This window comes from Choloepus didactylus, chromosome 6, assembly GCF_015220235.1.
Source record: "Choloepus didactylus isolate mChoDid1 chromosome 6, mChoDid1.pri, whole genome shotgun sequence".
Classification (NCBI taxonomy): domain Eukaryota; kingdom Metazoa; phylum Chordata; class Mammalia; order Pilosa; family Megalonychidae; genus Choloepus; species Choloepus didactylus.
The window spans coordinates 77,339,622-77,353,643 of record NC_051312.1 but is presented as its reverse complement, the minus strand read 5'-3'; the positions used below and the strand labels follow the sequence as shown (position 1 = coordinate 77,353,643).

The following is a 14,022-nucleotide window of genomic DNA, read 5'->3' as shown; positions in this document are numbered from 1 at the left end:
TTTTTTTATAGGCCCCAAGGCAGAATCCCTTTCTACTAACACAGCTGGTCTTTGACAATTGTGGCCAACTGTCTCATATGCCCTCTACTGAAAAGATGATCCAGGTTCTAACTGGGGGCCTACAGTCTGTCAAGGCCTCTGCTCTTAAGGTATTCTGGAGATGACATGGGGCTGGCTATAGAAATTCCCAGTTTCTATTCTCTGTGTGATCAGAAGCCCTCAGCATGGTCTGAATCCTTTGTTGTTTTCCATTTCTGCCCTTTCTCCATATCCTGGCATGAAGGTAATGCAATCTGCAGACCTCAAGACCTCCTGGGATACCCTGTATTCCCAAGGTATTTAGGAGACCTAAGCATGGGGTAGGAAGGTTGGAGGGGTGGCTGGTACCTGTAGAGTGCTAATGACATGGGAAGCAGGCAGGAGATAATCAGGCCTTTGGTGTGGATGGAGTAGCTCTAACTAGATAGAGCAGCTCCAACTGGGTACCGCACCCATGTGTTACAGGGGTGGGAGGGTGTGGGTGTATTTTTGCATGCTCATGCATGTGCTCATATGTATGTGTGGGCATGTACCTGAGTAGAATGATAGGGTTATGAAAGAGTGTGAGTACGCTGTCCTTCCCCTGGTTTGTCATACTCCTTGAGGTTTTTCTCTAATATCATATTTGTATTTCATTTACTGTTGCATTTGATTGCTAGGTTAATGTGTATTTGCTTGAAGAACTCTGTTCAATATATGTGCTTCATTTCATACAGCTCTTTTTCATTTCACACAGAGTAATTCATGAGTATTATTGAGGTAGTTTATGGTTACCAATTATCCTTGGTTATCAGTCCTCAAACTTGTTAACCACCAGGGAGGAAATACATCTTCACATATTTTTATTTGGAATATGAACATTTTCACAAATAAAAGCATTAAATGCATTCATTCATATCTGATTTGTAGATGCTTTTTCATTTTCCTATTTAACTAGTATATTTTCATTAAGATGATTTAAAGACAGAGTTAATTTTAGGAAACTTAGGTGACAAGGAGGAAAAAGGTTCACTGAAAGAAGCCTGTGCCTTTTACAAATCTCACCTTTGGGGGAACATTTTTTCCCCAAGTGAATCTAAGGTAATTGATACAGACTGTTGATATTTGTTTTACATTATGCAGTGGAAAGTGGAAGGGCTCTGGAATCAGACACATGTTGATTCATGCTTTTTTTACCTATGTGAATTTAGTTTACCAATCTGCAAAATGGGAATAACAAAAATACCTAGCTGGCAGCAGGGTTATTTTGAAGATTAAAGGAGTAAGATGTCTAGTATGGTGTTTGGTATATAGTATACATGCTACATATGATATCTTCTTAGTATTACTAGTATTAAAGACTTAGATAAATCAACCATTTCACAGTGTTTTCTCATTATAGGCTGAACTAATTTGATATTCTATATTATTTTGCTTTGAATGGCAAAAAAAAAAAAACAAAACAACAACCTTGAACTTTAAATTTCTGTGTAAGTGAAAATATTCATCTGCAATGTCTTGGGTTTTCCCTTTCGCTTTTAAAAGAACAGCATGGACTGATGTATTTAATTGGGGCTGAAATGTCATGTGCTTGTATCTTACTTTTAAATGGTTTAGGAGAAAGATAAACAGATAAAGCATTGTGGCAAAATGTTAATTATTGAATCTAGGTGGAAGGATTAAGTTGTTCATAGTACCATTCTTTAAACTTTTTATATGTTTGAAAATTTTCAAAATAAAAGTTTGAAGAGAAAAGGATCCGCATGGAAAATAAGATTCATTTTGTGGAGGAACCAGAACCAAACTTCTGATTTCGGATTTTCCTAAGTTCAAAGAAAGTGGAGTCATTGCCAGTAATAGTAAACTAATAGTAAACTATTAGTCTGAGAAATCTTTTACTGAAATACGGCATAATTTGTGTAGCAATTTAACCAAAGTACACAATGATATCTGTGTCTCTAAAATATGAAAAACAAACCCTGTATACTAGAAACTTATACATAGACTAGATTCTAGTTACCAGAACAATACCTGATGTATTGTTAATAAAATGGTTGCACATGTGTACAACAGCAACATATCCCCCAGTCCTAAGCTGTGTTCTCTGATATTCTCTAGAGAAGAATCTTAGTACTGGAACCAAAAAGAGGATATTAATATTATTTATTATTGATATCCTTACAAGACATTTTCTTACAAGAAATTTTCTGCAGTTTGTAATGGAGAAAATATAATCAGATAATCACTTTCCTCATCTGGCAGTTGTCAAGTTCTTAAATTAGCTTTAGTATGACAATATCTAGATCAGAATATCTTTTTGATATTTGTGGTAAGATAAATCTGTTACAACAATAAGGGACAAAAGATTGCCTCATTTTGATTATGAAACATTTTTTTCCTTAAACTTTTTATTTTGAAATAATATCAAACTTACAGGACAGTTACAAATATAATACAACCTCATACAGAGATCTCCAGCATACCCCCTCCCCTCAGATACCCAGATTCACATTTTGCCACAGTCTGTCTATCAATCTATTTTCATCTCTCACCTATCTATATCATTTTCTGAACATTTGAGAGCACGTTGCACACATCATCCTTCTTGGTCATTTAATACATCCATGTACATTTCCTTCAAACAAGGAAATTCACTTATGTAACCAACTTAAGTGCAGTTATCAAGTTTAAAAAATTTAACATTGATATAAAGCTTAAATTCTATATTCTAATTTTTTCATATGTCCCAGTATGTCTTCGGAGCCTTTTCTCCTTCATTCTTAGATCCTATCCAGGATCACATATTGCATTTAATTGTCATTGTCTCTTTAGTGGCTTTTTCTTCTTCTTTTTTAATTGAGGAAATGTACATGCAAATATAACTCTTCCCATCCCAACTCCTCCCAAGCCTGCCATTCAGTGGGATTAATCACATTCTCAGTGTTGCAGGACCCTCACCACCATCCATTGCTAGAACTTTCCTTCCGCCCTAAACAGAAACCCTACGCTCATTTTGCATTAACTCCCTATTGCCCCTGGTAATCTGTACTCTAACTTCTGTCTCTATGAGTTTGTACATTCTCCGATATTTTCTTTGTGATTACCATAGGGCTCAAATTTAATATCCTAAATCTATAACAATTTCATCTGTTTTGATACTAGCTTAATAACATGCACTAACTATGTTCCTATACCCTTCTGTCCCCCCACCTTTAGGTAGTTGTTGTCGCAAATTACATATTTATACATCATGAGTCCAAAACCATCGATTTATCATTGCATTTTATGCATTTGCCTTTTAGATTCTGAAGGAAGTAAAATGGAGTTACAAACCAAATATACAATAATATTGGTGTTTATATTTACCCATGTCATTATCTTTACTAGAGATCTTTATTTTTTCATGCAACTTTGGTCAGTTGTCTACTGTCTTTTCCTTTCTTTATTTCTTTTTTGTATTTTTAATTATTCTTCTTTTCACCTTCTGTTTCTTTTGAGGAATTTCTATTGTGTTTATTTGCTCTTATGTTCCTTTTAGTCAAGTGTCCATTCTGAAATGATTTTTTTAATCCTTTTATTTCTAATTCTTTCCTGAATTCTGTCACATAATTTCTGAGTTTTTCTAATTCTTACATGTGTTCTTTCATGACTTACATCATTTTCTTAATGTCATTTAGCTTGTTTCGAAATGGTGGGTTATAGTTTTAATCTATTTCTTAAAGGCTCTCATATTCTGCAGGGATGTTATTCTACTCTTTATTCTCTTTTTTCTTATAATAGATTTATATGGAGTTTGATGTCGATACCTTTCTATTGTTCAATTTAAAAAAATGAGTTTTCTTAACTTTCAGAAGGAGGCTTGGCTGAGAATAGTTTTCTAACTTCTCAGTTTCCTTTTTTATTGTTTTTCTACGGTGTTGAAAAATGGTGACTAGCTTTCTGAGATTTCTTGGATTCTGTTTCCCTCTGTCACTTTAGCCTGGATTTTTTTTTTCTTCTTCTTCTTTTTTTCTATTGTTTCCATTTTGCTCTATTGTTTTTTTATTCTACCACCAGAAGTTTCTCGTTAGTGTCAGGCCTTGTTCCAGAAGGAAGGCTTGGCTGGTCAGCTTCAAGAGTTTCCTAGGACTGACATAGTAAAGTGCCACAAACTGGGTGGACAAAACAACAGTAATTTATTTTCTCACAGTTCCAGAGGCTAAAGGTCCAAAAGCAAGGTGGCAACAGAGCCACGCTCCTCCCAAAGGCTGTAGGGGAGGAATCCTTCTTAGCCTCTTTCTAACTTCTGGTGGCTCCTGCCAATTCCTGGCATTCCTTAGCTAGCTGCTGAATCACTTCAATTTCTGCCTCTGTTGTCACCTGGCTCTTTTCCCTCTGTGTGCGTGTCTATGTGTCCTCTCCTCTTCTTATAAGGACATCAGTTATTGGATTTAAGGCCCACCTTAATACAGTATGCCCTCATCCTAATTTGATTGCATTACTTTCCCATTCCCTACCTTCACCCTGGCCTCTGGTGACCTGTATTCTAGTTTCTGACTTTATAAATTTTGCTTATTCTAATTGTTTCATATCAGTGAGATCATATAATATTTGTCCTTTCGTGTCTGGTCTACGTTACACAACATGATGTCTTCACAATTTATCCACGTTGCTACATGTATCAGAACTTCATTCCTTTTTAAGGCTGAGTAATATTTCCGTTGTATCTATATACCACCTTTTGTTTATCCATTCATCTGCTGATGGGCACTTTGGTTGCTTCCTTCTTCTGTATTTTGGCAGTTTCCCTCTGGCATTATTTTTAAAGGATAGTTCTTGTTTAATGGAGCAGAGCCTGTAAGTTGTTGGTGGCAAGGGGCAAAGCAGGGAGACAAGCTAGGAGAGTAGTGCACTCATGTGGTGAGGGATAATGGTGACTTGGTCTGGGCAGGGGTACGGGGTGCTGTGGGAGAGGTGGTGAAAATTGGTTGGATTATGGATATATTTTGAATGCACAGCCAACAGGATTTGCTGATGTTGACTGTGTTGTGTGTGACAGAAGACTCAAAGATGACTTTAAAGTTTTTGATTTGAGCTACTGGAAGAATGGCATTTCCATTTACTGAAATTGAAAGGCTGCAGGCAGGGCAATATTGAGGGAAGACAACAGGAGATCAGTTTTGGACCTGCTAGGTTTGCTGTGCCTATTAGACATCCTAGTGGAGAAGTGGAGTAGGCAGTTGTTTAAAGCAATTGGAATTCAGGGAGAGATCTGGGCTAAAGATATAAATTTGGGGGCAAATAAATGGTTCCTAAAGACATGAAACTGAATGAGATCTCCTAGAGCAAGCGTGCAGGTGGAGAAGACAGGAGATCTGAAGACTGGATCAAGCCTTGGGGGCACTGTAATGTTTGGTGTAGGCAGTGTAGATCTAATTTCTCAACATTTTGATACTTTTTTAAATGCTGAGTTTTAACACAAATAATGAAATTGGCATATAATGAGTTCCTAAAAAGTCAGGGGGGAGGCCAGGTTCAAGGATATTCCTTCAGGCAAAGACTGAGGGCTGGTGTGCTCAACATTCTTTCCAGCTTCCTTCCAGTATGCATTCCTGTTCTGCAGAGGCTTGGAGTGCTACAAACTATGCTTCCCAGACCCACTTGCACCTAGATGTCATATGTGATTGAGGATGCACCAATTAGATTTATATAAGACTTCAACTTAGAACTGAGTTAATTGTGGAGAGAGGCAACGTGTATGTCCTCCTCCATTTTGCTGCTACAGATCATAGCAGTGTGTTTCTGTAGCTGGTGGTATGGCAGTGACTTCTCAATTCACCAGGCAAGAGAGCCTTAGAAGCTCAGCCTAGAGTATTTTTTTTTTTTTTTTCAGCTCTCCCAGTTATTCTGCCACCATTTAATATTCTCCAGTGATTCCCTTCCTGCTTGTACTTGGCTGGAGTGAATTGTGTTCTCTGTACCAAAGCCAAACTAATAAATTCCCTCAGTGGGTCTGGTAACTGTATTTGTGATGTGGATGTATGTGTGAACTCACTCATGAATGGGGAAGGTGTGTGTGTAATGTGTATATGATGTGTGTGTACATGTTTAAGGTGGTGAAGGAGGTTGTATGTGGGATCCGGGGGGCACTCATGGACAATTATGGCATGTGCCCCACTAGAAGAAGATGAAGAGGAGGACTCAGACATGGAATTCCTGATGCCCAGGTTCCAGGGACAGCCCAACAATGCTGTGCATATCTTCTGTGGCCGGGATATAGGACTAGTGTGGCCTTGGAAATTGTTCCCAAACACTGGAACCCTGGAGGTTCGTGGATACCGGCTGCGGGGCCAGTTCTCACCCCCCAATTATACACATCTGCAGAAGGATCTGGACAACAACCCTCGAATCCAGGAGGCACTGACTGTACTACAGACGCGGCTTGAGGTGAGAACTGAGGTTTAAGGAGTGGGAGGAGACCCATCATTCCCATGATAGCCTAAGCACTTTGTCTGCCCCTAGGCCATGCTGCAGGAGGTTCATAAATTCTGCGGGGAACATCATTGGATGACAGGCATCTATGAATTCCTGCAAGCCTGGGGGCCTGAGAAGTTGGAGGCCATGAGAGGCTGCTCCATCAAGGACTACCTGTCGTTGGTGAGCCGCCTGAATGCGTGGCAGTCCCTTGTCTCCAATATGCCTATCAAGTTGCTCACAAAAGGCAAGTTGCTGCTGCTGAGCTGCCATGAGATACAGGCAGAGATGGGTGAGTGCTGTTTGTTTTCCCACCTTTCCTTCCTGCTTCCTTATCTCTATCTCCATGGCCCTCCTTAGGCCTAAAATGTCCTCTAAGGACCTTTAGCACAAATCTCTTGTCAGACACATGGAGCCTTCCAAAGTCACTTTCCTCTGTGATCACTACAGAGGATAACCTGTTTCGGTTCTGCTCAATACCTATACTCATTAGGAGTCATGTTCCTGTCACTTGACGCTTTATTATTATGGTGTGGAAGTAGTTCAAACCATATGTGTCTGAGAAAAATCTTAGCCTGTTCCTCACGCTACTGAGCTCAGTTTCTGCCCAGAGATTCTTAGGAATCTAAGGTAGTCTACTCTTGCCATGTAGCAGAATCAAAATTTACCCTACAATTTGGATGTGTTAACAGTTTTCTCACTTTAACTGATCTTGTCTTATTCTGTAGTCCTAACTTTTGCTGATGGTAAAAGAAAAACATAAGCTTCTCAAGTAAAGGAACACTTTTCATTTAAACTAGTCACTTTTGGTCTAATAGGCCATTTTAAGTATTCAGTCAATCAAAATTCACACTATAGTTCTAGTTTATTTTTATTCTCTAGTGTTCTCTGATCCTTTTCCTTCCAAAGGTGGCATCTGGTATTGAGTGCAGGCCCCTGGGCTGTCTGCTCTTCTTTGCTGGCTCCTGTTGACCCTTGTTTGAGTGTAATAATCCTTGCCTGCTTTCTGCCCTCCTTCTGACATTACTGCTTCTGGTTCTGATGTGTTCTGGGCTGGCATAACTGGTGTGTGTTCTCTTGGGCTAGTAGGGCCCAGGGTTTCTCCCTTTGCTGACTCAGCCCTTCCTTGGCTCATGCTGGCCTTGCAGCTCCTTGGAGTTTTAGTGAATTTTTCACCCAGTCTCTGTTTTAGGCTGTTCACCCCCACAGCTTTTGCTTCAGGGTCCCTCAACCCTCAACACAGGAACTCCATCTGCGTCTACTGCCTGTCAATCACAGCTATCTTCTATATCCTTTGCCATTTGGGAGTTGTAAGGGACTTGGGAATGTTATCTTTGATTCTACTGGTACCCAGGAAGTTGGTGTTCTTGTTCTAATTTGTTAGTTTCTGGATCCTTAGTCCAGGATCAACTTGCCTCTTCAAGAGGAGCAAATATATATAGAGAAGCGTGGGGTTTGGAATCCTGGCTCTGTTTTCTATTTGCTTTGTGACCTCAGATAACAGAGCTTTACTTTCTTTATTTGTAACATGAGCTTAATAATACTCAGCTCATAGGGTTATAGTAGGAGTATTGAATGAGTTATTATTTACAGTACTAGTATGCAGCCTGGCATGCAGTAGACGATTAATATTTTTTTCATTTCACTTTTCCTTCTTCTGTCTACTCTCACCCCTCTTGTAGATCTAATTTTGTCTTCTTTTCTTTCAACTCTGTTCCTCTTCTTCCTGGGCTCCCTTCAACGGTGAATGACATAATTATCCACCTTGGTAAGATGGTCTCATCAGAAATCCTCAGATTTCCTCATCCTTTTCTCTTCCCTCACCCTAACCCCAGCATATCTAACCTGTCGCCAAATCCTCTCTGTTCTTCTACCTCCTAAATATCTCTCAAATCTATTTCCCTATCCACCTCCAACTTCCAATCCCAAGGAACCCTGGCATGTTATCAACCAATTGCTCCTTAATACCATACGGTGTCGCTGTTGAGTTGCTGTTTGCCTCCAACTGCCTGATGCTACTGGTCCAAAAAAGCATCAACATCACAATGACCACAGACCAGAGGGATATTTTGAAGTCTGAGTTCACATATTCAGTGCTCTGTTCAACCTAGAGTGCACCTTAATAGGTGCCCTCTGTCTGGGTTTTCTCATCAGCTCTTAGTGCCCAGTACTCTTGGTCACTTCCTCCAAGGCTCCAAAAGTTATGTACCAGGTAGGTTTTAATTATCTACTTCCAGAATTCACTATCCCACTTTCCAGTTAGAGAAATGCCCATAGGCCGATTTACTTTTCACCTCTCAAAATATAAAATATAATGGAGCAGAGCCAAGTTGCCCGAGTTTGAATCCTTGCTCTGCCACATACTAGCTGTGTGGTGTTGATCAAGTTACTTAACTTCTCTGAGCATCAGTTTCCTTATCTGTAAAATAAAGACAATAATAGTATCTATCTCAAGGGTTTTTCTGAGAATTAAATGAGTTAATACAGGTAAAGTACTTGATATAGTGCCTGACAGGTAGTAAGCACTCTATATTGTATTTTGTGTATACTGTATTTCTATACTATATTTCACTGTTCTATGCATATTTTAGCATCTCTGAATTCAAGAGGTATCTTATGATCAATGAGTTTAGATGACAGCATTTTTTCTTTTTCAGTGGTATATAAAATAATGGTGTTTTAGAATTAATGATATCTTAGTTTTGATGAAGTATCATATTGATGTATTTCTGCCCTCCGAGACAATGGAATTGTACATATCATCAAAGGCAGATTCCATTATCTTCTAGTCCCATACCCACCTGACAGATTCTTTCCTTTAATCCTGAAAAAGAAAAAATAGATGCCATCTCTTCTTGGTACCTCTTCTACTGGAACATAGGCAGTAAGACTTCCCAAACAGAAATCTTTCATCTCTGATAGGGCTTTCTGCTGTTCATGAACATGCCATTTCTATGCCTCTGCACAAGCTATTTCACTTACTTGGTATGCCTTGACAACTTTGAGCATTAGCTACTCAACAAACCCAACTCCAATTTTCCCCTCTCTGAGGAGGCCTTTCCCAACCTCCAAATGCCTCTCTCCCTTCTCTATGGCAGTTGAGGGCTCCTGGGCACTTTCAGAGCATTTCTCACACTGGTCTGTGATTCTCCATTTTTTAGTCTGTCTCTGTCAACATCCTGTGAGCTTCTGAAGGTGGGACGCTCTCTGTCTCATCCATTCTTTCTTGTCTACTGGTGCCAACCTAGGCCCCTGTACATACCTCTTGATTGGATACTAAGCAGGGGTCCAGTAAGCATTCAGTGACTGAGGGAATGAACTCATGCTCTGGCTTCCCCATAGCCTCACTCCCACTCTGGACCCACAACACTCCCCCAGTACCCCTTCTTTTTCATGTATCCCCTAATACCTGATCCTTTCCTGTTTCCAGAATCCAGGCTGGGCAACATCAGGAAGGACATTCTTGCACAGGTGCAGAATGAGTGCTGGAGCCGCACTCAGCAGCTAGTGACAGAGCTCACAGATTTCATGACTGTCTTCCAAAACATCAATTCCGACATTCATGCTATTGCACGGTGTTCCCAAAAGGTGGGCTCTCCCCATCCATCTTGCCCTGCTTATCCAGGGCCCAGATACACTCAGATGCTCAGTACACTCTTTTCAGGTCTCATCTGAGTTCCCAATGGGACTTGATATTCTCAAACTGTGCTCAGATAAGCATTCTGCCCTTGCTAATTCTTGCCCTATTTGCATGGCCCTTAGTGTCCATATGTCAGGGGGAGGACCTGGTGTGATAAGAGCAATACAGTTCTGCTTTCAGAGGTGCCCTGTGTGACAAGTCCGTCAGAGAGGAAGTTTTTGCTGTGTCATCAGGGTGATGATCTGGTGGGGAAGACACCTCTCCTGCCTTGAGGAAGCCCCTAGTCAGGGAGGGAGGAACTGTTCTCCTTCAGAGAGACCTGGGTCAGATGGGGATCAGACCTCAGGTGGCCCTTGATCCCAGTTGGTTCAAAGGCTACTCCTGGAGTCTGGAGCCTCCAGAAGGTGATGGTGCCCCTTGGAGCTGGGCCCAAAGAGGAGTGCAGGGTTGTAGGGGTGCTGGACTCATGCTGTAGCCCCTACAGTTGAACGAGGCCAACGAACAGTACATCAAGCTGGAGGAACGAGTGGAATACATACGGTCACTTCATGAACTCATCCGCAACCACTTTAGCCTCTTTAGTGCTGAGAATGAGGCTCTGGACATCTCGGTGAGAGGGCAATTCAGGGAATCACCCATCCCTCCATTTCCCTTCCCTCATAGCTGATCTACTTAACTGCCCTCTCTTTTCCTCATAGCTGCTGGATGTGTGGGAGGCATTTCAGTTTGAGAGAAGTCAGGCCTCAGAGTTCCTGCTCAGTAAGCGACATGCCATCGTGCCCAAGCTGCAGCAGCTAATGGCCGCAACAGTGTTGGAGCTGGAAGGCCTGCTTGAGAAGGCCCTTTCTGGTCCCTTCCTCGATCCTGAGCAAGAGCAGAGGAGCACTGAGAATCAGCTCATCTCCCTGGAGTGTCAATTCCAGGACACAGCCAGCTACCTCAGTGAACTGCACCATGCCTATGCCACCTTCACTGGTACTGAGGATCCCTGTTCCCTCCACCATTTCCCCACGATAGGCTCTTCCAGCTGAGAAAAGGGTCCTGTGTCCCATGTGATCCTAAGCAAGCCTCAGAAATCACATACCTTCATTATTCTCTTTTATAAATGAAAACTGCAGGATAAAATCCTTCATACATTGAATATGTTAGGTAGTGTGCTTAGGGTGGGGTATAGGGAGCTTCTGGTGGGGAAGCGAATAGAAGAATGTTCCATTAGTATGGCATGGAGTCAGGGGACTAATAGAAGCCTGTGTAGGAGAAATGTAAGGGTGGCCTCATCATAGTACTTAGCATTCACATAGGCCTGTTCAACCCAGGCAGTAGGCCCCAAATAAGAATAGGTCTTAATGCTCCAATATCTACTGCTACCAGCCAACGTGGTGTAGAAAGGAGGCTGCTGAGGCCTCACCAGCCCACAGGAGGAGACCAGCACAGAACTAGTGCTCTTAGCCCTTCCAGGTAGTGGTGCAGCATAGGCTGGTGCCCTTCTGTACATAAAGAACTTTGTAGGCTTGTCTCCTTTCTTAGATGCAGTCACATATCCCTCGGAAGGACACATTGCTTAAGATTTGACCCTTGGCCAAGTACCAACCAGAACTATCTCTGCCTGTGGGCATCCCCAGTCCCAGGGTCATTTGGCCAGATGTGAGGTGGAGGACACTTTAGAACTGTCCTCAAACAAGGGACTTTTCCTTTGGCAGAGTATTGGGAGACTGTCAGCCCATACTCGAACTGACAGACCATAGACCTTGACCTTTCCTGCTAGGGATTGGGGATGTTTGTGAAAAAGAGCAGGGAACTTGGGCCTTTTGAAGGCAGGAACAGGAAACCCCACAGCATTGCTTTTACTTCCTCTTTCCATCCCAATCTTCCCACCAAACTCCGAGTTTTTGTTACAATAATACAGAATTTTAGATCCAGATGATTAACACTATCCTTTATTTCCATTATGTATCATCTGTTTTACTCATCATTTTAGACATGCTTTCTTTTTGTAACCATGTTAACAACTATTTTGACATCTCTGAGGTTTACTGGTTTTGTTTACTCACTGCTACTTTTTTAATACTACATCTTTTCATTAGTTTCATTTTTTCCTCAGATGGTTGAGGTATTTCTTTGAGTATATTTTTTCCAAGAAGAATATGTGGCTCATATTGTGTGGCTCCCAACAACATCAACACATTTACTCATTTGCTTAATCCTGTGTTACATCTGCAGTAACTTCCTAATTGCTTCACCCAAACTGTTACTGTAAACAAACCTACTGAAGATTAGTTCAGGATTTGTTTGCTGTTCTTCTCCCTTACTCCTCCCTCCATGCTCCCTACTTTGTTAAGTCTGAAGATACGTAGTCAAATACTGTACATAAATTTCTTGGATTAATTCTTCCTTCTGCTCTCCCTCCCTCTGTTTTCTCCTTTTTTTTCTCCCTTCAGTATGGTTATGGTGTTCATTTGAACACAGTAGGTTCATTTGTTTCAGTTTCTTTCACTATCATCACATTTTCCCAGTTGCTCTTTCCTTGAATTAACTGTCTTTTGGATTGACCCATCTCCACTGTTGTACTAAACAATTTGGAACCACTACCACCACCCTTTCTGGACCCTCCCTTCTGTCACTATGGTCTCTTTACTGGCCATTCCCCATCATGCCCCACCACATAGCCCCAGGCCATAGCCAGCCCTTTCAAACAGGGGATGAGAGTCCTGTGCCCTTCCCAGCCTGTGGGGCCCATCCTATTGTGCAGCAGCAGCGCATCTGGCACCTGTACCGAATTGTCTCTGAGAACATCAGCGAGTGGAAGTGCATGGCTTTTGCAAAGGTGCTGACATTTTTCCTTGGAGCTCCTGAAAGTGACGGGACATCAAGATGGGGGGGATGGTTAGGGAGGAGTCTCAAACTGACAAAGAGCACTTCTCTCTACAGTTCAGTTTGACTATGGCCCAGGAGAAGACAGATGGCTGGCTGACAGAAGCGGCACGGATGAGTGCAACCCTGGGGCTACACAGCCCAGTCCTGCAACGCTGCATGCACATGTTGGAGGAGTTTCGCAAACACCTGCCATTACTCACCAAGATAGGCACCCTCCAGCTGCAGAGTCCCAACTGCCAAGCCCTTCTACGAGGTATGTTTGGTTAGAATCAGTGGGTTGGGGAGAGAGGAAGGGTATAGGGTTTAGAACTCTGCAACAACTCAGTTCTTCATTGCTCTTGTGGAAACATCTCTGGTCCCTAGGCTGCTCCGTGTCTTCACATACATTTCTAACCTCAGTGGCACTACGTAGGTCTAGGCTCTGGGCTGGGTCTTAGCTCTGGGCTCTGAGTTGTGCTCTGGACTCTGGACTCTTGGCTCTATGTTGTACTCTGATATCTGTAATCTGAGATCTGAACTGGGCTGAGCTGGACTTTGGGTCCCAGATTTTTGCTCTGGCTTAGGGTAGGACTGGGGTCTGGGATATGGGCTGGACTCTGCCAGATATGGGGTGGAGCTCTGACTTGTTGTCCCCTCTACCTCCAGCCCTAGGGCTGGGCAGTCTCAACAAGATGGACGTCCTAACACTGGGCCGTCTGCTCACTTGTCCACTACTGGAGTTTTCAGATCGAATCAACCAGGTAGGGCCCACAGGAGGGAGACCCAGGACCTCTTTGCTAATCTATAATGGAGCCAGTTAAGGCCCAGCAACCCCTTAAAACAAGGGGACAGTGGATGTTGGCATGTGGAGGGTGGGAGTGAGATTGCTAACCTGCATGAAGGGTATGAATGTTCTTAACTCTCCAAAGGGAGATTCCATGGGTGGTTCCACACTCTGTGACCAAAAGCATGTCCCTCGTAGGGTAGAGTGATGGGTGGCAGCCCATAATTAGGGGCACACAAGATGGCAGATGTCGCTCCCAACATTTATGTTGTCC

The 14,022-nt window shown here is 42.2% G+C and overlaps 1 protein-coding gene across 1 annotated transcript in view; it reads left to right on the top strand.

Annotated features, from left to right (window-relative positions):
* DNHD1 (dynein heavy chain domain 1) overlaps nt 1-14,022 on the top strand; it is a 55,371-nt gene that overhangs the window by 11,343 nt on the left and 30,006 nt on the right. The window contains exons 10-19 of the mRNA XM_037839640.1: nt 12-149; nt 284-335; nt 6,182-6,444; nt 6,520-6,763; nt 9,902-10,059; nt 10,596-10,721; nt 10,810-11,086; nt 12,808-12,935; nt 13,040-13,238; nt 13,631-13,725. Coding sequence (XP_037695568.1) covers nt 12-149; nt 284-335; nt 6,182-6,444; nt 6,520-6,763; nt 9,902-10,059; nt 10,596-10,721; nt 10,810-11,086; nt 12,808-12,935; nt 13,040-13,238; nt 13,631-13,725 — 1,680 coding nt within the window. The remainder of the gene's footprint in view (nt 1-11; nt 150-283; nt 336-6,181; nt 6,445-6,519; nt 6,764-9,901; nt 10,060-10,595; nt 10,722-10,809; nt 11,087-12,807; nt 12,936-13,039; nt 13,239-13,630; nt 13,726-14,022) is intronic.